This window comes from Mesitornis unicolor, unplaced genomic scaffold (assembly GCF_000695765.1).
Source record: "Mesitornis unicolor isolate BGI_N332 unplaced genomic scaffold, ASM69576v1 scaffold40228, whole genome shotgun sequence".
In the NCBI taxonomy this organism is placed as follows: domain Eukaryota; kingdom Metazoa; phylum Chordata; class Aves; order Mesitornithiformes; family Mesitornithidae; genus Mesitornis; species Mesitornis unicolor.
The window spans coordinates 19117-43522 of NW_010203237.1; the positions used below are offsets into that span (position 1 = coordinate 19117).

A 24406-nucleotide genomic window follows, 5' to 3' on the forward strand; every position below is an offset into this window, starting at 1 on the left:
GCAGCCATGAACTGTAGCCAAGGTTCAGAGGGTGCACAGAGCAGCAAGATGTCTGTCTTTCAGGACAGAGAGAAGGTTGAGAAGGGAAGGAAAAGAGAAAGAGAGGACAAGTAAAGGGTGACAGCAGTGTGAGAGAAAGATCTCTATAGCTGCAGAAAATGATGGGAGAAGCCAGCAGGAAGCCTGTGGGAGGGGCAAGCCGTGTGTCCCACCTAAAACGGGGAATGGGGAAAGGATGGGCACAAGGGAAAGACATATCCTCACATTCTGGCAGGCTTGAGATAAGTCTGCTGCTGTAACAAAACTCAGCAAGAGGGTCTGTATAGGCTTATACTGAGCATATATGCTTGTGAGTTGAAGCTCACCTCCAGATCCAGCAGTGTTTCCAACTGTTTATAGCAACTTTATATCAACAGCAGATACAGAGGAAGCAGCAACATCCAGCGACAGGCTGAAAGGGAGAGGGACGCAGACCCTGCGTTCAGGTTCACCAGCTGCAAGTTGGTCCCCCTTGTAATGCTGAAATCTGTAGTGGAAGAATAGTGAGAGGTTACCTGAGTAGGGAACACAGCAGGAAAGGCAAAACGAGTGTGTATATTTATGCCTCCCTATTTTTCTGAATATTGATAAAAGTAGACCCTGCCTCTTGTGCTGGAGACCCACTTCTATGGAGCCCTCACTATAGAAGAGCTATGACCCTCTCATGTAGAACAGGAGGAGATACTCAGCTTTTCGGGAAGTTTGCTTTCCTATGAATAAGACAACCTTTTAAATAAAGGGAGTGGACTGGAGTCAGACTGTCATTAGTAACAACTAATGAGGCCTGCTGGTTTGGTAAACAACGGGAATCTAAGCTGAACTGGCTAAAGAAAGTCTCAAAAGTTGAGGGTTTGAGTTGGCTGGTTTGGTTTTAGTTAACATTCAAAGGAATAAATTCTTTTGAAGTGTCAGCTTCCTTCCCTCCTTCCTGTTCCCTGGCAGTTCTGTCCCTGTGACAAGGAGTAATAGTTGCCATGAGAAACATCTGAAATAGCAGGACCAAACACAGACCCTTTCCTTCATCCCAGGGACAGAGAGAGAGGTGCCTGGATTAGCCACAGATTTCAGTTCCTTCCTTGACCAATACAGGTGCTGCAGGAGCCCCCCCCTCCCCGACATACACAGGTGCACTGTTTAAACTCTTTTCTCCCTTGCACCTGTGGTCTCTGGGTGGTGTTAAACTCTACCTGTCACTTTGATGTTGCCTGTAGCCTTGGCGATGTTGTTTTCAATCACACAGGTGTAGGTGGCATTAGCAGTAATGTTGTGCAGAAAGGAAACCACTTTCAGAGTGATGTTTTCAGCGTTCAGCTCGTAGCTGGTGTTGGCAACGTGAGGCAGGTACTCCCCGGCGTCGCTGTAGGCTGTCCAGCGCACAGCAGGTCGAGGGAACCAGCGTGGGGCTTCGCACTGCAACGTGTCCCCACTGCTGCTGTTCTCCACATGGACCTTGGGGGTGCTGAAGGCTTCGGGAGGGAAAACAGGGAGAGAGTCAGGAAAGAGCAAATGTCCTGGAAGTGAGTGTGAAACACTCAACTGCATCTGCTGGTCCATCCCAAATATTTCTTGAGCACTTGCTGCTCAGCACCGCATGTAGCCAAACCAAACACAGAGGCTCAGACTGAGGTCTGTATAGGTTGGGCTACAGGCGGGTTGACTGCAGGGCATCTAAAGACTCCTAGGACAAGGCAGTCCAGTTTGACAAGGTCTGCTGAGCTCATGGCATATCTTCAGTGTCTTTAAGTAATTCTGCTTAACAGTTATGAGCTGGGTCCCAGGCTTATAAACTGAGTGTTTCCCAAGAGCTCCTGGACATCCAAGCTCCCAGAGGAGACAGAGCAGAGGACCTGGCCAGTCTGAGACTGCTCATGCCTGCCAAACATCCAGCTTTCCCAGCCAGGAACCACGGCTGGCACAGCTCTGCTCATGGCTGCTGAAGGCAGGGGGCTGGAAGAAGGCACCTGCTGTTCTTGGTAGGGAGAGGCATGCCAAAAATACTTGCTGTTCTCAGAGGCTGAGGAAAGGGGAAGGTGACTCATCCTCTCTGATGACTGAGAAGGGGGCCTGACCAACACCTATGGCTTGGTGATGGTACTCACACTAAATGAGGCTGCAGTCAAGGGAAGGTCCACCTGCCCCTGCTGAGGCTGAGAGCAGACTAAGGTGTGGTCTGAGCTGCGGACTTTACAGTAACAACACTGGATTAAATGAAACATTTAAAGCCCATTACAAACTCAGCTGCATTTTAAAGCCAAGGCAATCTCAAATAAAACTTCGTTAGTCTTGCTGTCCTAGAAAAACATCCATTTTACACATGCACACAGGTGAAGAGAAACAGCAGCTTTTTGGGAGAGAAGAGTTCACTGATTTCAATGGAAATAAAACCTAATACAGCATTTCACATTCTTTTTAATGCCTTTTCTGTGTGGGTTACCTTAAACATCAGATCGAGCAACACAAAGGCCAGTAGATACACAAGCTTTCAAGGAGGAGTAGGAGACCAAGTCCCTATGGGACTTAAGCACACCTCAGACATCAGCCAAAGCCCTCTGGCTTTGCTGCTGCCTACTGTAGTCCAAAGCAGTTCACCCATCCTTGCCATTGCAAGATAAGGGAGCCCCTTTTTTTCACTGCTTGGGGAAGTCTTTCCTGTAACAGGGCAGAAAATAGTGTTTCAATAAGAAATGGGAGACTCTGTGAAATGACACTGGCCAGATGTTCCTGTGACACCAGGTCTCATATTGTCCCAAGACAGGCTCCCTGTGAGGGACATGGAGAAGTGTCTGCATCTCCAAGACATCTGTCACAAGCTTCCGTGCAGGAGCTGGTGCCTACCTCCTGGCCTCTGCTGGGCCAAAGGAGGAGGCCGGACCTGCAGAAAAGCAGTCTGTCTCATTCAAGAGCTCTGCTGGTTACTACTGTCCTGACTGACCTGAAGCACAGAGGAACCCCGCTGTGCTGTTGGTACCTCTGGCCTCACCACATAAGCAGTCATCCATCCCAAAAATGCATTTCCTTAACTTGGAGATATCTGACAGTTTTTCCTCTCCCAGTGTGAGCTGTTGGGCAGCAAAGATGGTCGTAGTGGTGAGGGAAAGGGTGCAAAGGTTGCAGTCTGCAGGGAACACTGAAGTGGTTAATCCATCAGCCTCCAACACAAGGTGATCCTTTGAGACATGACTTGTTAATGCAGCCAAAGTAATTCTCACTTGAAGAGTGTGAAGACCTGGTGATTTCCAGATCTCTCCTGGAGAACTGATTCACCAACATTTGGAGAGCCATGAAGATCTTTTTCTTCCTTTCTAACAATTCTCTTGGCTACCTTAGAAACTTTCTCTGAAAGGTCATGGACCCACTCTACTGTGCCAACACATGGGTTCAAGGGATGTGCTGGGACCTCAGGGGTGCCAGCAAAAGCCAGCCAGAGAAACACTAAGACCACCTACCTGTGCAGGCTCACATTTTCCCTATGGTGTAGTTAAGTGTAACTCACCACAGTTTCATGAGAAAGACCCAGAGGTGACTGAAACAGGTGAAATGTTGCTGAGTTCAGTGGGAGTGTATTCTTTGTGCCAGCAGTGAACATGATGGCCAAGCCCAGAGGGTGCAGAGGAATTAAGCACCGGTAAGTGAAAATTCAGCTTTGTCTGTACTTGCTTTAAGGTTGACTCATAACAAGGTAAACAATTATCTCTAGCAAATATGTAATACTTAGGATAACTGATACAGGCGGTTTGTTGCTTTGACAGCCATTTTTAAAAACAGAATATATTAGAAAAACAGAAAAAAAGATATTAAATAGGCTATCATTTTTCCTATGCAGCACTTCTCCTGGCTGGAGGTATATCTTAATCTAGAGAGTAAAAGCCATCACTTTAACAGCTATAAGAACTGAATCTTTATAAGATCAATTAGCTACTCCCATTCTTAGGAGCTTTTTGTAGTCAGTTAAGCATCTGGTAGACTATGTGTGGAAAATAGAAGAAAAAAGAAAACTGGGTGCATTAAAATAATATTTTCTGGAATGAAGGTGTGTAAAGAGCAGGTAAGGCCATAAACACCTCTGGAAAAGCCAAAAATACCCTGGTCCTGCTCAGGGGTTGCAGGACTCAATGGTGGCCAGTGGAGGAGCAGGCGCCACTTACACAGCCTAACCATGAGTACCACCAGCGTAACCATGAGTAGGTCCAACCAAGCTATGTTAGTCTGCATTTTGAAGCAGGATTTTCTTTCTGGTACCCCTCACCTCCTGTCTTGTACTGCAGCACTGCCGCTCCGCTCCCTCTGGCCGTGGTGACGGAGCACTGGTAGGTGCCAGCGTCAGAGAGCTGCACATCCCTCAGCTCCAGAGAAGCATTGCCACCCATCACCTGGTCTGCGAACACCGCTGTGCGGCCCTGAAATGATGCGTCTTGCTCTTGCAGGTGGTCCTTCCCACCTTTAAACTCGTGAACCAGCCCGGCTACTCCTGCCTTGGCCCACCGGATCTCTATGCTGCCCATCCAGATGTCGGGCTCAAAAGTGCAGCCCAGGACACCACGCTGGCCGATGTTCCCTGGAGACGTCAGGGCCGTCACGCTGATGGACCGTTTTCCTGCAAGGAGAAACCAAGGCAGTGTGAGAAAGGCAAGGTGGTGAGCATGGAGAGAGGCCAGACTGTCCTGCAGCTGTCTTGCACCAACCCCAAGGCACATTGCAAGGCCACCAGTAGCAGCTACCAGTGCTGCTGGCAGAGGTCAACTCCCATGGCTTATATACCAAGATAAAGCTTAGGAACATTTTCTGGCAGTCTGCTCCAAAATGTAACTCCTCTTATTTGTTTGAGAAGAATTTATATGGTGTTTTCTTGCTTACTTTTATGCATCAGGGATTTTTCGTCTTTGCAACTGCCAAAAGAATGTGATTTTTGTGTCTTTTCTTAGTTGCGACCTCCCTTTATGCAATATAAATGTGATTGCAAGACATAATGCTGGCAGAGAAATAAGAGGCTGCTCTTTCACCCTTACTGGAATCCAAACTGTTTCCTTTCGTTTAAGAAAACTCAGCATTTCCCTTCCCTGGGGACACAGATCGTTTGTCAAGTCAAATCCTAACCAGTGAGCTTGAGAATTAGCTCCTTCCCAGAGCCAGATCCTCGTTCCAGTGCAGCCCTTCCCTAAAAGCCCCAAGTAGGCTGCATTTTGGCCATCAAAGCAAAACAGTTTTGTCATCTCTGAGGTAGCAGGGGAATGTGCCCCATCCTAGCAGATGCTGCCCGACTTTGCAATAAATACCACTGTCTCCTCCCACCCGGGAGAAGAGGCACAGTACATGCAGGACTTTCTGTATGTGTAGGTTTAGGGCTCCAAGCCCAAGGGAATTTCAGCTGACACAGCACTACATCTCCAGCAGCACAGGTTGTACTGCACTTATTGACCCCTTGCCTCAACACGGCAGATAAATTAAAAAATAATAATTAAAAAAAAAAACAACATAAAAATCAAAGCCAACACAAACCCAAACAAAAAAAGCACCTTAATTTCTGCAGTGAAGTATAGTTCAGGCATTCACTTCCTGGGGCAAAATGGAGCTGCCCCACACCACCAGGGCTCACATATGTGCAGCCACTGCTGCAGCCTGGGGCCAGCTGGCTGATAAGTTTTCACAGAAATTAAGAGCCCACACAAGATCTCCTCACTCAGCTCTGAGTGCCAAGTCTCCTAGCCCACCCTGAGCATATGTGTGTGTGTATGTGTGTATGTGTGTGTGTTTGTGTGCGCATGTAAACCTCTGCATTATTTAAAACCTACAAGAGCTCAGAGACTCAAAGGAGAGCGCAGCTCCTTGTGGTTTAAAGCCTTGGAGGAACAACACCTTGTTGAGAAAGGCCAGAACAGAAGTCGCCTGTGCAGTCAGTCTTAATTCAGCCTTCTGGTACATAAGCTTTATGAAGCAAGACTTCGTTAAAAGGTCATAGGTGGCACTTCCACACAAGATCACACCTCCATGCACAGAATGGAGACACAAAGGTAGTGGCAGGACACAAGTTCATTGCCCTGCTGTTAACAGCAAGAAACCTGAGCAGTCACATACCTGAGACACCAAACCCAATGATCAGGGCAATCACTGCAGCCAGGATGATAATGACCGAGGTCATGCTATTTGGGGAAAAAAGAAAAGACAACGTCACCACGCAGCCCATCTCCTTTCACATCCTATGCCTACAGCGCATATCTGCAGAGCCACCAACAGGAAGGAGGTTAAGGCGAGTAAGCCACAGACCTAGAGCAAGGTGGACCAGTGAAGCACATGACCAGGCTAGTGATGAACATTAGGGTGAGCACTCATCATCAAAGGTGGGGGACTGTGTGGTGGGAGGAGAGGAGACGCAGGTTTTGCCTTTGGAAGGAGGCAGTGGATCCCAGTGAAGGATGCTGCTCTCTTCAACCCCTGGTGCATAAGTGAGCTGGCCAGTCCCTGCTGTGAGAGACCAGTTGCTCAAGAAGGTGAGCAGAGCACTGAGACAGGCCCTTGACCCCAGGAGATAACTTCTATGAGCCAGGCAGCGGGCAGGAAGGGGCTGGAAAGAGGGTCAGGTCTGATGTATGAGAAGTTGAGAAAGAGAAGTCCACTTGCCAAGCCACATAAACAAAGCAGCCACAGTAGAGGAGGCGGCAGGCAGCAGGGCATGAAGCAGCAAGGTTTGAGCCTTGCTGAGCGCAACCCATCTCCAGCACAGCCCCAGTTTGGACAGACTTGTAAGCATGGCCTGGTGCAGGTTTCCACCACAAGCGGTGGAGCTGTCACACATGGTCCTGGGTGCACTGTCACATGGACTGGTGGTTGTGGCAGCAACCTCAGCTCCCCACTGGAGTAAACCCTGAAACAGGTCCCCACAAAAACCTACAGGTACATCCTGGGGTGAGCAGCTCATGCTCGACAGTCCCACAGGCTTGCTGGGCTCAGCCCTGCTCAGGACTGCCAGAGGAGAAGCCCAGGGAGCCACAGGAGGTGCTGCTCATTGGGGACACTTTTCCCCAATGCATCGGATGGGAGCCTGTCAGTGTCCGTACAACTGCACCGCTTCTCACACATTAATGTGTGCCTGCATCAGTTACTTGCACAACTGTACCTCAGTCATGGCAGATGCCAGGATTACGAAGGCTGATACTGAGCTCTAGGAAGTTGCACCATGTGAACAAGTCCCTCCTGCAGAGAGCAGCTGGGATGGGAGAAAGTGAATAAAGAGGGGATGAAGAGGAGGGGAGACGTTGCAAAAGGCTTGTTTGTCCGCCCACTGTCTCCCTTCTATCCTCGTCCTTAAAGCCAGCAGAAAGTTGTCTGAGGAAGCTCAGAAGTCTGCACATGCCAGCGTGCTTAGGAGAAGGAACAAGAACTCTATATTTCATCATGTGTGTGCCATAAGTCCATATAAAGCTCCATGTAAGACCATATATACGTTCACATCCATACCAAGTCCTCCTTGCCTAAATGCCATCAGAGCTGGGAGATGTCATGCATTTGACTTTCTCCCCATTCTCACCAGCTTTCAGTCATGAGGCGAGTGGAGGTGGAGGCACAGCTGACCTCACTGGGGAGGAAAGCAGCAGATGTCCTCCAGCTGCAGGTATTGAGCAGCCGGGAACCCATCACCAGCCACTGCCTCCCCTGGGGGCCTCCAAGATGGGGACTTCGTTCGTAGGCTCATATTGATCCTGCAGCCTGACAGCTCCTGGCAGAGACTTGTCGTGTCCCACAGGGTTCAACCCTGAGTCACTCAGGGTCTTGGCCAGGCTCACTGTGGTACAGCCCTGTGCTTTCCTATTCCAGGGCGGATACTGAGCCTCTTGCATATGCCGGATAATATCTGCCTCTTTGAGGAGCTCCATCAGTTTCCATAGAGCTGATCCCAGAGCGAGATAGTTGCTATAAACTCAGCCAAGGCTGCCATGATCAGCCTTAGCTTTCATGTCTGGGAAACACAGGCGTAGACCCACAGCACATATGCCTGGAGCAAATGGCAGCCATGCCACCTCACTGTGACTCACTCTCATACCTTTAGATTAAAATCTTCCTTCCTAAAAGTGGGCAGGGGAGAAATCACTGGGAGTCAAGGGATGCTGCCTGCAGGTTATGGAGGATTTAATCAATAAATGCCTGAGGCTGTATGGCAGGGGACAAGCAGTTAGGATGTCCTCCTGTGCAGTCCCTGAATGCCTCAGGTGACACCACATTTGCCCACAGTCTTCAAAAGGACCCTCTGGCTTGAACACCACCTGTGTCCTAGCACTGTGCCAGGCAAAACCGTTCTTGTCTCGCTCACAGAGAAACACAAACAGGACAGCATCAACACTTCTGTTCCCTGCTGGCACCATCTGCCCCCATAGCTGCAAAGCCTTGCCAGCTTTGCATCCAGAGAGCTGCTTCCTGCCCCTGGTTCAAGGCAGCAGCAGGGCTGATGAAAAAGCCACTCATCTGTTATGGAGGGATGGCAATTTTGGGTATATGGATGTCACCGCCCTCTTCAACACCTCTTGCCAGGGACAAGGGGGGATCTGGCCCTTTGGAGTTTCCTCTGCAGAAACTGTGAGATACAGGAACCACAAGGGCCTTAAAAATACTTGCTTGCAAGCCCCCACTCCATGCATGTTGAGTCAAGCTGGAGCACAGGCTGAACAAAGAGGAGGAAGCTGGCAACCCGACCACATGCAGACAGTAGCTGTGTTTCGCAACAGTCCAGTCCAGCCAGCAAAAAACGATTTTCTGTGCATCAGTACCCCTTGTACTTTCAGCATTGCAGAGGTATGAAAACAGGCTGACGCAGATGACTGGGGCTCCACAAGTTGGAGCCCTGATGCTGCCCTCCATTCCTAGCAGTGCTTCAGCAGCCTGTGGGATGCTGCTCCATGAATCCTGCCCTCTTTTCCCTGGTCCCCTTCCTGATCAACCAAATGGGGTTTTGCCTGCAGCTTTGGTCAGTCTGAATGCTGCTGAGCACAGCCCAGGGACAGAGAGAGGCTTACAGCCCCACCATTACAGGCAGCAGAGGCTTAATCCTCTTGATCACTAGTTCTGCACAGAGGAAGCTTTCCCTAGGGAATGGGCTTAGAGGTGCAAGGATCAAAAAACCTGGAAGATTAAGAGATTGAAGGTTCCCTGCCTTCCTCTGTATCTCAAACCTTACTGCGGAAAAGAAATAGCACGGCAGGGGTAACCCAAAATAGAGAGTTTTCCATTCCAATAAGCGGTTAATGATTACAGAGCTCAACTTTTCTCAGCACTTCAGTTTTCTTTTTTGAGTTGCTTTGTTTTTTTCCTGAAATCAACAGAAACCTCCCACTGCTCCCCTGAAGCTTCCTGGAAAGTTTACCCCTGTCTCTAGGCTATTTCTGCGGTTCAAGAGTAGCCTGAAGAGGCCAAGGGCCTACAAGAAGCCAGCTGTTTCCAGTAACCTCCTGCTGTCTGGCTGTGTGCAGCTGCTTGGGGTGGACAGAGGCGCTAGCAGAGCTGGAGGATGGTTCCCAGAGCAGCAAGGGTGGGCGTTCATTTTTTCATACTCATCAGTTACTGCATTTCCCTGACAAAAGCCAGCTGGGTTGCCTCTCGAGAATAACAGAGCTGGTTAGTACATGCATCCTGGATGCATGAGGAATACAATGCCTAGTGGATATTTACACCATGTTACATTATGTCTAGTAGTGATCTCACTTTCTTCAGTGAAAAGGTGCAGGTGATATTACTATTTAGTTCTTCCTTGATGACCATGTGAGAAATCTGGAGCATGGCTCATGCATGAGGGGTCTCTTCTGTTCATATGTGGACTGTTCTCCCTGCTGCTGTTCAGCTTATGTGGGAGGGATACTTGTAAAAGCTGAAACCTTTCTGACAGAATAAGTGCAGGCAGGGATGTCTCACACACCCTTCTGGATCCTTTGCCTCCACCCAGCCTGGAAGAGCCCACAACTAATTCAGCCATCTGGTGGGGGTTATTTTCAACTAATCAGGAGCTAAGGGTATGAAGCAGATATTTTTACGGCCTTCCCCACAATACTTCTTCTTCTGACTGTAGTTCACTTGGTCAACAGCTCCAAGGAAACAGGCTCATTGAAACGAGACGCACAAACCAGCTCACATGTATTCCCAGCTCTTACTCCTGACCCACACAGCAAGGAAACTTGCTGTAGGACAGCTTTTGCCTTTCTCCCCACATCACACTGATGTGATGGAGTCATAAGCAACTGTGTGATGTCCAGCAGACAGAACATGGAATTTTCCTCAAGCCATTGATACCCCAACATACAACATCAGGAACACAGAGCCTTTCTCAAGCCACTGATACCCCGACCTACTGCAGCATTCAAACCTAAGGTAGCGTATTCCAGCCATGCACAGTTTCTAGGACACACTTCTCTATTCTGGCTACAGTTGGTGACCTGCACATTGGTGTCTGACAGCTACATGGCCTTATGGATTGTATAGAAGAGGCTGTGCTGGTATTTAAGTAGCCTGGGTGAGTGCATTATAGAGTCGAGATGCAAATAACTGCTGTCTTCAAAGCTCCTGGCAGCAGGGTCATACAGCTGAAGAATCTGGAAAATGCAATTCCCTCCCTCCCCTCTCCCAAAACAGATGCAAATAACACCATACCTCCAGAAAATGACCTGGCCTTGGGATGCCATGGTCACGGCACCTACGAAGACAAGACAAACACCAGGTGGCCGAAGGTCCCCCACTGTTCAGCACAGCCCCTGTCCTTCGCATGATATGTGCTCCTGGGCTGTCCTGCTTAAATAACTGAACTCAGCCAAGGAGTGGTGAGCCTAAGCAGTGAACTCTCAGGAATGAGGAAGCAGTGAGCATCTCAGCTCCCCCCACCAGGCCAGTCAAAAGCAGGGAGGCCTGGTTAGTCACTGGGGCAACAGGAGAGTCCTCTTACACCTTCCATTAAGGAAACATGTCTAATTTAAAATAAAAAATAACACAGCTCATGGTTTGGTAGCCAGCTAATCCTGGGGTCAGTGTGCAGCAGTCTCCCATGTAGATCCACAGCTCACCCATCACTGGTGGGTTGTGTTAGCACAGCATGTTTTATCCAGGACTAGCTCAGGTCTCCTTGCTAAAATCTCCAATCGTGCTGTTGGCACTGGGAAGAGAGGTCACACCTGTGGGTCCCCTTCTTGGCCCCATTTGCAATGTGCATCTTCCCGTGCTCCTCTGTGCTGTGCTAAGAGGCTCCTCCCAGCTCAGTAGTGCTGTCAGAGCCACAGAGGTTTGGCAGTGGCCTCTTTTCTGCCTGCTGTCAAGGAAAGAAACTGTTACAGACTCTGCAAGCCTTTCCCTCTGTGCTTGGACTCACTCAAAGCTGGGGGCAGAATGAGTAGCTCTTGAGCATAAGAGGTTGAGAAGGGCAGAGAGCTTGCAAATGAGTAGAAAAGGGAAGGCAGTTTGCATCACCATATTCAATTTCCCAAAGTGGAACCTGTGATTCCTGTCATCTGTGTGTGGACTGCGTTCCAGGGAGGATGGAGAAAGGGGAAATTTTGACAGTCCATAGCCATCTCCAGCAAGTTTGGATGGTTAGTGGGAGTGAACACCTTTCCTATGCAGAGCTGAGGATGCCCAGAGGAACTGGGAATAGTCCAGCACCTAGCACCAAATTTCTCTCTCTGCAACAACCAGAGGTTAAAATCAAGACCAATTATTACTGGTCAGTGATGACCAAACCAAGTGCAAAGGCTGAGTAGGGTTCAGGAAGGTTTACGATACCCTGAGGGGCACAGTACCCTTCTAACTGTGCATATGTGAGATTTCCAAAGTGTGCACTTAGTCTTTTGGACAACAGTTCAACTCCAGAAGAGCCTGTTCACCCCTACAAGGGACAAACATAGCCAGGTGTGGTGCATGCCATGTAACAGAATTTTCTAGACAGTAGAGAGGGGGCTGGAAGGGGCTGTGGCTCTTGTACAGGCATCCAAGCCAGCAAATTATTCCAAGGCATTTAGCAGCCAGGACTCACCACTTCCAGCCTCATCACACCAGGATGAAGTTACATGTCACAGCTTGTGTTGAACCTCTTCCCACGTCCCACCACCCTGCACTGATGGGAGCACAGATCTGAACCTCCACTAAGCCTTGCCATCTGTTGGGAAACACAGTAAAATTAGAAAGCAAATGGTTTCCTATTGGATTAGGGTGTTGAATTGGCTCCCTATGTGGTCAGAGGAGAGTCATATCTGGTGATACTGCTGGTGGGACAGGACTGCACGGCCTGCAGCAAGAACAGAGGAGCCAGGGTGGAACCTTCTCCTTTCACAAGTGACTAGCTGTTGGGTTTACTCAGCCATTCATGTGCTGCTTCAATGTGAGTTCTTGACTGTGAAGCTAACAGCTCTCCAGGTAGAAGAGCTACCTGAATGCCCTGAGCAAGGTCTGCAGCAGAGGTTAGAACAGGACCTGCATTCAATCTTGGCTGTTACTGAAAGCACATCCTTCATCCTATGGCCTCCAAGTGAAGTTCAGGAGTGGAAATCTTTCACCTGAGAATCATTGTCACTCTTGGGTTGTTGCAATAGTTCAAACTTATAAAGCAGAATTTATATGGTTTCCACTTTCCTTCTGCTTTAGTATGGATTAGCCCTTTTCTATCTGAAAAAAAATAAATCTGGTTTATTTTGTAGTATTCTACTGATTACTAAACTTGTTGAAATTAAGCAGAGCATTACCAGAAACTAATAGCTCAAGTCCATAGTGGCCTGGTGGGAAGCGCACATTAAGAAATATCCTGTTGCCTTCAGTGACACCTGATTTGCAGCTGCCTTTGGTGCAGTGCACCAGTTAACTCCAGGTTGTAGCCACAGCACACCTCACCACACAGTCAGAGATCAAGTCACTTCCATTTCGGAAAAACAGGTCTGTTTCTCAGGCACAGGCAGCCCTGGTAGAACCAGGGCAAGTCCCATTCACTAGGGTAATACATTAATTTCTGAGCAGCTCTGATGCTGGAGCCTACTCCTCTCTGTATGTTTATACTGAAAAAAATAAAAGAGGTATTCCAGATATTTCCAAGGAAATCAAGGATCTGTTACCACATAGTCTGCCCAGGTCTTACCACTTTTGAATCTATTAGCAAAATCCAGTGAAACGTGACAGCAGGATCTGGTCCCATATGGTCTGTGAAAGCTGGTGAGCACCTGGGGAAGAGGGACGTCAGCTGTCTTCACTGGGGAGAAGGTGACAGCAGGCACAAAGTGCGACCAGTTTTGCTGGGCCCACCAATCTGTGTCCTACAGCTGGTCACAGCACATGCTGCCTCTTGCCTGCGTGAGGGAACATTGGGGGCAGGAAGGACTGAAGGTGGGTCAGGGCCCAAGAAGATGTTCAGTGGTCTGGGGGAGGCACAGGCACAAGAACCAGACTGCAGTCGCTCTGCCCTTCATAATACAACTTGTTTCTTTCTTCACAAATAATAATTCTCTCAGAGGAGTTCCCTTACTTATGGCAAGTCTGTGCCTTATTTCAGCATCACTGAAAAGCTGAAAGAGCTATCAGTGGAGGACAAGAAGCAGGAGAAGATGGAGTTGTGGCAAGCTGACAAGCAGATGAGTTTGATGTAGTGGTCAAGAAAGGTGATGGTGGCCAGCAGGCTGAAAAAGATGAAAGCTATCCTTGGGTTTTAGCCAAAAAATGTTGGACACCTTTAGAGCCTTGTGCTCCCACACCTGTAACAATGGTGTCAAGATGTGCTTGAGAAGCACCCGAGATGGGAACAGTAGTGGCCCCACCCTGAAGGCTGGAAGGAGGAGAGACTGGCACTGCCTTTTCAGCTCTGCCTGTCCTCAGTCTCACTAAAGGACAGCTGGAAACAGCAGCACTCAGAATAAGTCCTCATCTCTCAAAACAGGGAGGTGATGAGCCACCCTTAGCTGGAAATAGGAAACCCTCCTATGCTGCCTGTGAGCCACTGCCAGGGTCTGCCTTGACATGGCACTCCAGATGGTCAGTGCACCCTTGTGAATCACCTCCTGACATGGGAAGGCCAAGAAGCCCTGCTAAGCCAAATTCTGCACTGCTCCTGCAGTCTTCTGAGGACAAACTAGACCCTCATGCACAGAGCTGTAAGTGCAGCCATGTGCTTTGCCTCCTCCTATTACCTTAGCATAATACCAGACTGGAGTCGCCCTACATGGAGCCTTCCAGGCTGCATGGCCTCTTCCCGGGTCTTCTATAGTCTCTTGTTCTTTTTTCCCTATTCAGAGAGTAAGTCCTCCTGCTCTTGCCACTCAAAGCTCCTACTCATGTTTATCACCATTTATTTTCTCCCCCACCCCACCTCCCCCTCCCACCCCAAAACTTTGGAGACAGGCGATCATATCAGCAAAGTTTTTTGTCCTCATGCCCAGTCCTCTTTGCTCAAACAGAGTGGTAGCTGGTCAGTACTTTATAATCCCTGGGACTAGGGGAACCTTCAAGTCTACCAAAAAAGTTCCCAAAAAAGTCAATACAAGGGCCTGACCCTGGCAGGATTAGTACCCCATGCTGTCTGAAAACTCCTCTCCCTGTGTTAAATATAGAGGTCAGCCCAAGCTGACTGCAGTTCCTTGTAGGGTTCGCTGGTGTAATTCTTACAAACAGCTTCTTGGAAAATGTCACGACAGGGTGTGTAAGGGATGCCTAACACAAAGAGAAAATACATTCCTCTGTCTGAGAGGACCAAGATGTTTTCAAACAGAAATTATGTTCCTAGAAGGCTGTGCTGCCCTTAATGTGTTCCCACTGCTGCACAGCATGGAAGCTCTGAGAAAAAACAATGCACATGTCAGGGGCAAGAAATAGAAAGATGCAGAAAATGAGACATTACGGTTTACACCACATTCTGTACTGAGTGCTGACTCTGCACATAGCAAGGACAAGAACCAGATACTGTTTGTTCCATTAAAGGTTAACTCAAACTTTCACTTTGAAATTTCAGAGTCAGCAACTTGGAGACTTAAATTGCCCAACTTGGAGATTTAAACTGCCTAACCTTCCCTGTTTGTTTGACAGCCCTTTCTGGATGATTAATGGAAGGCTATAAACAGCATTTGCATAAGGATATCTATCTCCTTTGCTGGGAAGAAGAGGTTCCAAAACTGGCTTTATAAGAGGAACAAACAACAAATGAGTCTTCTAGGTCTGAGCAAGCAAACAGACAGCACAGTTTTCTACTATTTACAAGCTGGCTATCATCAGCCAGAAAGCAAGAACCAGTCCTTACTGTTGACATTGGAGCAGCATTCCTTTCCCCAGATGACCAACAGTCAGACCTTTGTCCCCACTCCAGCTCCCCGGGCAGTATTGGAGCCCCTAGCAACACACACCTACTAGCAAGGTTACCCCCAGGGCAGTAGCGTTCCCAACCTCAATGACACCAATGTGTTTTGTTCAGGAAATATCCAGGGTGTCTGCTTCACCCAGGCAAGGGGCAGGCAGCAATTAACAGGTTAGCAGTTCCACTTCCAGGAAAGTGCCTCCTCCTCCTCATGACAGATGCCATTTCCCCAGCCATAGCTTGGCAGCATAGCTACATCCTCCCGCCCTGTGGAAAACAGGACAAGCTGTTCTTCTAAAATAAGAGCCTTGCCAAGACTGCACAAGCCAAATCCAGGGGTTTTGCTATGTTCCATCTCCTGCTGCTGCCCTTCCTGAGTTGCCCCAGTTCAGGACAGACACCTGCAAACTTGTGTGTACGGCTCCTACTGATGCTCAGACTGTCCCCAAATCTTCCCTTGGTGAGCTGGGTGCTCTCCTGGCTCCCACATCACCCTCAGCAGCACTATGTCCCACACCATCTCCATGGAGAACAGACAGACTTGGTGAATGGCATTCTAATTCCTGTTCCCATCAGCACCACAGGTTTTCCCTGAATTTCCTTCAGATATGTTACTAACCCACCTTGCTTCTAGATTGCAGGGAGAGTGTAATGAGACTACAGCTCACTTGGAGAAAACAGAAGAGCTGCAATCACAACAGCAGCCTGCAGGAGTGTGACTGTGCTATATGCACACATCCAAGGTCAGAAACCAGCCACATATCTAAGAGGGAGGAAGAAGCCATATTCAGGCTGCCAAGCCTTTCCAAGGCATGAACACAAATCATCTGGAATGTGCCTCAACGAGTAGCTTTGGCCTCTTCAAGAAGGACAGCAGAAATTGATGATCCTTCAGAGACAAATCTTGACCCTCCTGTGAGGTAACTGCTCAGACTAAGTTTTCCCCTGACCCCACAGGCCTCCAGTCCTTGAAAGTGTAGGCACCAGTGCAATTCCCAGAGTTTGCTCCTGTTCAGGCACAGAACAACTTTGCATACACACCACCAGGTGGAATATAAGGCACAATTTTATTTTTCCTCATCCCTCTTTCTCAGCTCACACCCATCATGATGTTGTTCTCTGGCACCAAGGCTATGCAGTGATCGCAGGGATCCTCGTGGTTTGTGCTGATGCAGCAGTCAGCAGCAGTGCCCTGGGCTCACAGGAGTTCACCTGGCTGCTCAGAGCACCACTGTTCTGAGCAAACTTCTCTGCTTGGTGTTGCTGGGTGGTCCTCCCAAACACTCCGAGCTTTCCTTGACTTGTCCACAGCAGGACCAGTGGGGGCAGCCAGGGTGACCTTTGTGTCCATGGCCACAGCCTTGGTAGCCACCTGTAAGTGAAGAGGCACCATCAGCTCAACCCAAAGTGGGACAGAAAATCCTAGTGCATCAGAAGCTTACAGAAAGTGCTTCAGCCCCAGGATTTCCCTAAGGTGAGGGGGCACATGCTGATGAGAACACAGCATATTCAAGGCCAAAACTGTCAGCCCTCTTTAAAGAAAGGAGAATAACCAAGGGGAACTCCCTATTCCAATCACTGGGGAAAGCTGAAGATTTCCATCCCCTTGCCTGTTGGGTGATGCAGGATATAGGCCTGCAGAACCCTGTACCAGCCACTAGTGGCTATGGCCAGAGCAAAAGATCAAGTGCAGAAAAAGGAAGAGGCTGGTTCTAGACTACAAACATGTAAAACACACAATAACACATGCAGGTCAAGGACAGGGAAACTGGTTAGGATTAAACAAATAATGGAGTTGAACTCTTATCCTAAATGAGGAGTAATGTTTCTCCATAGGACAGCATTGGCATCGTGTGACACAGCCCAGAAGCTCCCAACCTACCAGCACTGGGATCAGGAACGGTATGGACACAGTACTGATTGGCCTCACTGAGAAGGGCTGAAAGACAGAGCTGTCCTGCCCCATCTCCTGCAGAGCTGGCTCAGGTCTCTGTCTATGGAGTGTGCTACAAAGACCCTTAGCAAGTCCTGCTGCATTTCTCACTGCTGCAGTCCCATCCTCCCAGAAGATACATACCCACAGGTTATCACAGGCCTGGTGCATGTGCAAGGCAGGAGTTGGGCTGGAGTATCTACTCACACCTATCTACACTAGGGAGGACTGAATGCAACAAACTTTCCTTACACCAGCAGCATGGGGAAAGCTGAGTGCTCACCTGGCATGGTCCCCCCACAGGCACAGCGAGCAGCTTTCTGCCCTCCGCTTGAGCAAAATGTGCAGCAGTGGAACACACCTTGGTGCTCACGGAACTTGTTTTTCACTGTCAGAGTGAACGGAGAGCGCTGCAGAGGACAAGCAAGCAGAGGGGCTACTGCAGTGGATGCTATGGTTTTCAAAAACCAACCAGGTGACCCTGTCAGTCACATATCACTAAGCACAGTCTTAACCTGCTATGTGGTAGAAGCAATCCTTAGAAAGATTTAAAGCAAATACTTAGAAAAGCAGATAAAGAAGCAGTGCAAAAGAAACGAGAAATGCTACCTGTACATGCTGCCCTTTCACATAGACGCAGACAGCATACAAGCCAGGCTCATCAGGGCTGTAGGAAATATGGTAGGTCCCATCACCATTATCACACACTGTTGGCTTGACTGCACTAGGAACAGAGAGAAGTCCAAGAGGTCAGTGACCAGCAGAAAATTGCTCTGTGTGTGAGCTGCTGTTTGGCCTAGATTTGTGATTGGTTCCTTATCCTCAGCCTTGTCTAGCAGCTGCAGGTGGCAAGCGAGCTTAACAGGATGCATGAGCAATGCTCAAGCAGTGAGCAGCTTTCACATACAGCTGCTACTGGGAGCTGCAGTAGCCATACAAAGGAAGTCACATAAAGCTAGCTGCACTGCAAGGATCTGTAGCAACCCTGAGCACTGAAAGAGCAAAAGATGACAGACAGCACACTTGCAGGTCAGATTATCCCATCACATAAGAACCCTCAGAAATGGGGGAAACTCATGGCTTCAGAGAGTAAATACCTCCAGAAGAGCCCACGAATAAGACAGGACATAAACAGGGCAGGTTTGAATCACTTCAACCACCGTTCCAAACCCAATGGCTCCTGACTCTTCTCTTCAATGCTCTGAAGCATTCTAGCTCCCTGCAGGTGAACTTTCCCTTTCGAAAGTGAAGCTCGCTACATTTCACAAGGAACCCTGGTAGACACAGTTCCAAGGAGAAAGCATCAACTAGTTACTCAGGGACTAACTGCCTGTTTCGCAGAAAGACAGAAAGAGCTTTCCATAGACTATTATCAGGCAGCTCTGCATAGAGAAAGGTGTTCTTCCTAACCCCCACTAATTAGTCTCTTGTGCCCCATGTGTGACAACCTTCCAGATTTGCAGATTGCATTCCCCACCCCCCACCATTTCACATCAATATGGCTGCCTACATCATTTCCTGCCATGAACTATGTGTTGATACTACACCCTCTTCTGTAGCTGCTGTGCCTCAGCCCAAAGCCAGACAGCTTTCAGCAACAGATGTAGCAACTGCATACGCACAAAAACAAGAAACTGAGTTAATGTGGCCACAGCGACCTCTACCCCATCAAAAAAATCCACATAATCCTCATGTGCGCACCTTCCTGTGTGCACCTAAGGAAGGAAGGTACATTGGAACAATATTCTTAAATGATGATGCTCTATTAATAAGCATCTGTGCAGCCAGTACTCCTCCTGTACACCCTGTCAACACTCCCTATAGCAAGGGGTTTTAGCACCCCAGTCCTTTTTTCATCAGGTCCCACCACCACCAAGTTACACTGACATCTTGCTCCAGCTATATTGTACGTATTATCAAACAGAACAGATGTTTTTCTTAAGAACTTATCCCCCCTTGGTTCTGCATTTGTGCCTGGAACCTCTACAGTAACAAGTGCAGCCTGGAAACGATTGCAAAATATTTTTTTTGCCATTTGGTGATTTTCAGTGTGGAAACACTTAGGAGCTCAAGTGTGGTCTTGCCTACTTTTGCTAGAAAACCCCTGATCGTGTTAAAGTGCTCAATGCTTGCAACTGCAGGAGAAAGCACAATAAAGTCCTGACAGATTCTTCCTCCAGAACAGGAACTAGGCACTTCCATTAACTGTCAGAGGCTTCTGGGCTTGGCGGACGGTATGTCTGACTTGGGATGATCTTTCTGGGGTTGCGATGTTTTACACTCGCTAGGTGTGAACAAAAGCGGGAGCCCTGGGTGTCCACTGGCAGGAGTGAGAAGGAGCAACAGCTCACTCTGACAATGTGTAACATGCACTGAGAGCTGAATCCTTTAAGAAGTCCCAAATCACTTGAAGACTCAATACAAATCTGAACCAACACTGCCAAGCTCCAGCCTGCCAAATATAACCAGTAGTTAGCATTGCTATACTGGTGGGAAGTACAACACTGCCTTTTCTCCTACAGATTTTGACCCACATGCTGAAGCATGTTCTCCCACCTGCCCAAATGTAGGAGGGAACCAGAAAGGCAAACCCAGTGAGCAGGGAGTTCTCAGGTGAAATACCCACCAGTCCCTTTTGTCCTTGTGGATGATGGTGACCCGCACAGCCTCTCCTCCTCGCCCTATCCGCTCCCCTGTGGTGTCATTGCAGAGCAGGGTAAAGCCAGTCAGCTGGTTCTGGCGGGCACTGTGAAGATCTGCAAGGCAGAGAAACAGGACCAGAAAGGATTCATACCAGCCATGACTGCCACCTCCCACCTATTTTGCAGTGTTGCAGTCCCATTAGAGCACAGCCAGGACTTTGCTGCTGGAGCATATAGCTCCTTCCACTCAGAGGGAAAAGTAAATATATGACTGGGTTCAGGAGAGAGTGGACAGTCATAGGTACTGAGAGATGCTGGGCAGGCTTAACCCAGAGGTCTGTATGGACCAGGGTGGTCTTCCTGCCTGCCCCTCTGAGCCCATCAGGCATCTTCCCAGAAGGCTCAAGGTGCACCATGCAACCAGGAGGGAGGAGGAACAGCTCCACTGTGCAGTGTGGAGCTCCAGAGACCTCAGCACTTACAGTTTGTAATGGAAGGGATTGAATGAGCCCTGGGTCTGCCTCATCTGCCCTGCATAGGCCATTACTGACCAGATCTGGCTGGTCTTAATGTTATCTGTTTGTTGGCTCTGCTCCAAGTCCTTAGTGAGCAAATATCCATAAAACCATCGATGCCAGTTATTCCCATGGCAATCTCAGTAGAAGCTGTAAGGGGAATGAATGTACTCGCTCAGCCACAAAAGATATCTGCCTGGGCCCATGCTGTAGAATGCTGGGGCCATGGGAGAGCATCAAGTCCTGCCATGCATCGTTCCCATCCCCCAAGTAAGCTCTGGTCTTTGGCTTAAACATTGCTCTTGCTGCACCTCAGCCTATGCTGAGGTCAGTGACGTTGTGGAGGGCAGCTCCAGTACGCTCTGTACATCTGGCTGGGGATAGCTCTCTGGCTTCCTGTCCAGCATGGCTCCTATAGACCCTCAGCAAGCAATGCAACCTCTGGTATGGCTCTACCTCTGCGCCACGTCAGTGCCTAGACAGCAGGGTGCCAGCAGGGCCTTAAGCTGCACACCACATGGGTACAAAGAATGGAGAGGTGACTTCAGGGAGCAGGACATTCCCATTCAGTTGTTGTACAGCACTCCATTACCTTCACCATGCAGAGTACATCTGGCTGGATCAACCACTTTATTGAGAATGACTCCAAAAACTTCATAGCCGCAACACTGCCCTGCCCTCTCCCGGGGAGAGAACTGGATCCTATCGTCCACACTGGGGTGGGTGTTGTAAGCAACGGTGTTCAGCTTTGCCAGCCGGCTTGCCACCACCCCTTTGGTGATGAGGATTTCCAGATCAGAGCCACTCATCAGCAAGTGCTGTGTGTACTCCACACTTGTCCTCATGTCCAGCAGCAGCTGCTGCAGCTGGACCTTCTGCAAGTGCAGGAGGTTTTCCTTCTGCACCTTCAAGTCATCCAGCTGCTTTAGCAGCTGGTCCCGGTGCTCTTCAATTGCTTTCACATACCCACTGGCAAACAGACAGATCTCTGAGGCCACAGCCTCCACATGACTGCGGATGGCACTGCCCATGTCATCAATCTGGCTCAGCACACCTTCTAGGGTGCCCACATGCTGCTGGGTGTTTTTCAGGAGCTCCCGCAGGGTGTTCCCATGTCTGTGGATGACATTGCTGGTGAAGTCATAGGTGTGGTGTCGGTGCCTGTCTACAATGCAATCCCGGCACACAGGCTGGTCACACTGCTCACAGAACAGCCTTAACTCCTCAGTGGGATGGGAAGGGCAGAATAGAGGTGTCCCAGCCTGGCTGCAGTCCTCAGTGTTCTCTAGCTCTGTCAGGACATGAGAAGCCGTCTTCTTCTGTCTCCTAGAAGAGAGCAATCACATGTCGCTTTATGCATGCTGGATATGAAATGCAAACATCTGAGACCCCTTGTGAATGCCAGTCTGTGCAGACCAAGTCACACCGTGTCCTGCTTCCACCTGTCTCCACTGAAATTCACTCTACACGAATGGACTTGTGGTTTCCTGAGGGCAAGGCTCCACCCAAAAGAGGGCAGTATCTGCAAGCATCTCATTAGAGGCTGCTCTCGGGCTCCCTGTGTGCAGTCAGCATTACTTTGAGACACAAGAATTGTGTGCCCCACCATGGCCACACACAGATTGGGGAAGAGGCTGTCAGGCTGCTCCTGCCAGCAGCCCCTTCATGGAGCCTGACAGAAGTGGAGCAGTTGTAATTACCCCCAGAACCCACTGTGACAAAGGCAGCAGGAAGCCAGGGAGCCCTGCAAAAGTGAAAGCTAGCAGGTGGTGTCTCAAAACAGAATTGCTCACCAACAGTCACTTCGGGAGAGGAAGAGGAGGTACGAGGCTCCTCAGCCAACAGCCCACTGATTTTCACCAGCTTTTAATTCACTGACGCAAATAAGGTCTAATATTGATTAGGGGAAAGCCTAGTTCAGGCCATTGCCAGAAACAGTCTGTGGTAAAATACTTAATATTTTGAAAGCCAAACTCCATTTCTTTCTGGCCACCAGGTTAGGTCCTGCTCAGATGAGACAAAAGGTGGCACACAAAGAACCTGTTACGACCCAGGAAGCCACCATCCCAGAGGGCAGCACTAGAATATTACCATTTTATGCTATTTTGGACACTGGGAGATAGTTACTGAGTAGGATGTAAAAGCTTGCTTTCCTTCCTTGTCTCCTGCACTAATGACTTTTGGCAGCTGCAATGGGAGCTCCAAGCCATAAGCACAGAAACACTCTAAGGACCAAGCTCTATAGAGTTGCTCTGGCAACACAAAGCAACCTCACCACAGGGCAGGACATGGCCCTTACACTATTCCTTTCACTTCCCACTAATCTCTCTTGGGTCCAGCGCATTTTCAAAGCCTTCTGGCATTATTTGCACAACACCCTTCAAATTCACACTTCTCTGACTTCAACCTAAGACATTTCTCACTTATTCCAAGCAGCACAACTGTGGCACTCAAATTCTTAGAAATCTTCCCTACACACCAGCAAATAAATTCAGAATGGTTTTCCTTGGCCCTTGTTCTGTTCTGCTCTGCCAACAACTAAATCAGGGCCAAGTCTGCAGATGCTAGTGGGGTGAAAAAAAGGTATTAGTAAATTAGGCAGGAAGTGGGTCATCAGGACAAATTCTACACTGCTTTACACTTTTTGCAGATAATTCTGTCAGTGCAGCAGGCTGCTATTCAAGGTCGCAGTTTATCACTTTTCAGCAGCTTGCATGGTTTATGAGGCATTAGCTAACCAGAATGGTATGCTCAAAATTACAACCCTGAGCAGAAAGGTAACTAAGAGTCTAAGACATGATACCGCAGGCGCCAGTATCTGCAGGGGGGAAGAGCAGCAAGGAATATGCCTCAGTTCTTTCTGGTGAAATAATCTGCTAATCAAGTGGAAAGGAGCACCAAACGTGGAGGGAATAGGCTGAGCTGATTAACCCAGGCTAAGAGGCTTCCCTGGCCAGTGTTACTGGGTGTTTTTCTGATCCTGCCTGTCACCTCCTTGCTTCAGAAGGCCATTCAGACTTCCTATCACTTTTCTTCCTATTCTCTGCCCTGCTGACAGGCCAGGGCAGTCACCTCCTCCTCACCTCCTACCTCTATTGCACTCATCTCTTCTTCCTGCATTCCTGACACAACCCTCTCCAAGGTACACAGCTGTCTTCTGCTGTCACTTCTTCAGCTTTCCCATATTCCAACAAAACTAAACCCTGCGACATCAGGCACACTGTGGAGCAACAGTGTTACTGCTGTAGGCTCCCAGCCTCACAGAAAAGCTGAAAATGCACACAAGATATGTGAACAAAACAGTTAACAGGCAAGCACATGGAGAGATCATCAGAAGGTAGGAACCACAGCAGGCAGACTAGTGTCAGGACTTCCATTTATCTCCTTTCACTTCACCTACGGGTGCCTTTGCACATATGCACAGTAAACATTTCTGGAGGTGGAGAGAAGCAGACCACTGACAGCTTAACTTGCCTATTTTTCCATGGGAGATGTACCTTCGCCAAGGCAGGACAGCACAACACGTGAGGCTCTCCTCCTGATTCTACTCTGCCCATACTCACACCTGCTGGAGGGCTATCAGTCTCCCTGCCCAGCGATGCTAAACCCAGATGCAAACCAACCAGCAAGTGGACACCACCGTAGGTCAAGGGTGGCCTGATTTTGGACTTAATGGCCTCACCTGAAGAGGGTCTGACCTCCAGTTAGCAGCTTGTTGGTCCCCATCTGAGTACAGAGCATCGTCTAGGGAGAATAAAAACCTGTCAGAGACTGAACAAACTGGAAGACACATGGGTTTACTATTGTGGCTAGCTCTGCATGGGTCCCTGCCTGCTGCACCCACCCACACACTGCCCTCACACATCCCGCGGTGGGGTGGCCCCGTCCGGGCCTGACCTCGCCGCCCCCCTCACCTGTGGGCCTGGCAGCAGAAGAGGCAGAGGTCAGCCCCGCAGGTCAGGCAGCGCCTCACGGCCGCCCCGTCGGTGCA

General features: G+C 49.1%; 2 protein-coding genes across 2 annotated transcripts; both read right to left on the reverse strand.

Annotated features, from left to right (window-relative positions):
• Window positions 1–404: 404 nt before the first annotated feature.
• On the reverse strand, window positions 405–10697 carry VTCN1 (V-set domain containing T cell activation inhibitor 1). Its single transcript, XM_010190640.1, has 5 exons — window positions 10666–10697; window positions 6112–6176; window positions 4286–4633; window positions 1227–1505; window positions 405–526 (listed from the first exon to the last, which is right to left on the reverse strand). Exons 1-5 carry the CDS (start codon window positions 10695–10697, stop codon window positions 405–407), a joined length of 846 nt encoding a protein of 281 aa, XP_010188942.1.
• Window positions 10698–16472: 5775 nt separating this feature from the next.
• On the reverse strand, window positions 16473–24403 carry TRIM45 (tripartite motif containing 45; the record flags this gene model as incomplete). Its single annotated transcript, XM_010190641.1, has 6 exons — window positions 16473–16697; window positions 17542–17668; window positions 17868–17982; window positions 19885–20014; window positions 21008–21741; window positions 24330–24403. Coding segments are annotated over 6 exons (1332 nt in total), but the record flags the coding sequence as incomplete, so codon positions are not given.
• Between the last annotated feature and the right edge of the window lie 3 nt (window positions 24404–24406).

Bases quoted from the DNA above. Each gene is read 5' to 3' on its own strand.
- VTCN1 (XM_010190640.1), bottom strand. From the start codon at position 10,697: ATGGCATCCCAAGGCCAGGTCATTTTCTGGAG. The intron at 1,506-4,285 runs GTGAGGGGTACC...TCCCTCCCGAAG, and splicing joins GCTGCAGTACAAGACAGGAG to CCTTCAGCACCCCCAAGGTC. The intron at 527-1,226 runs GTAGAGTTTAAC...CTTCCACTACAG, and splicing joins AGGCAACATCAAAGTGACAG to ATTTCAGCATTACAAGGGGG.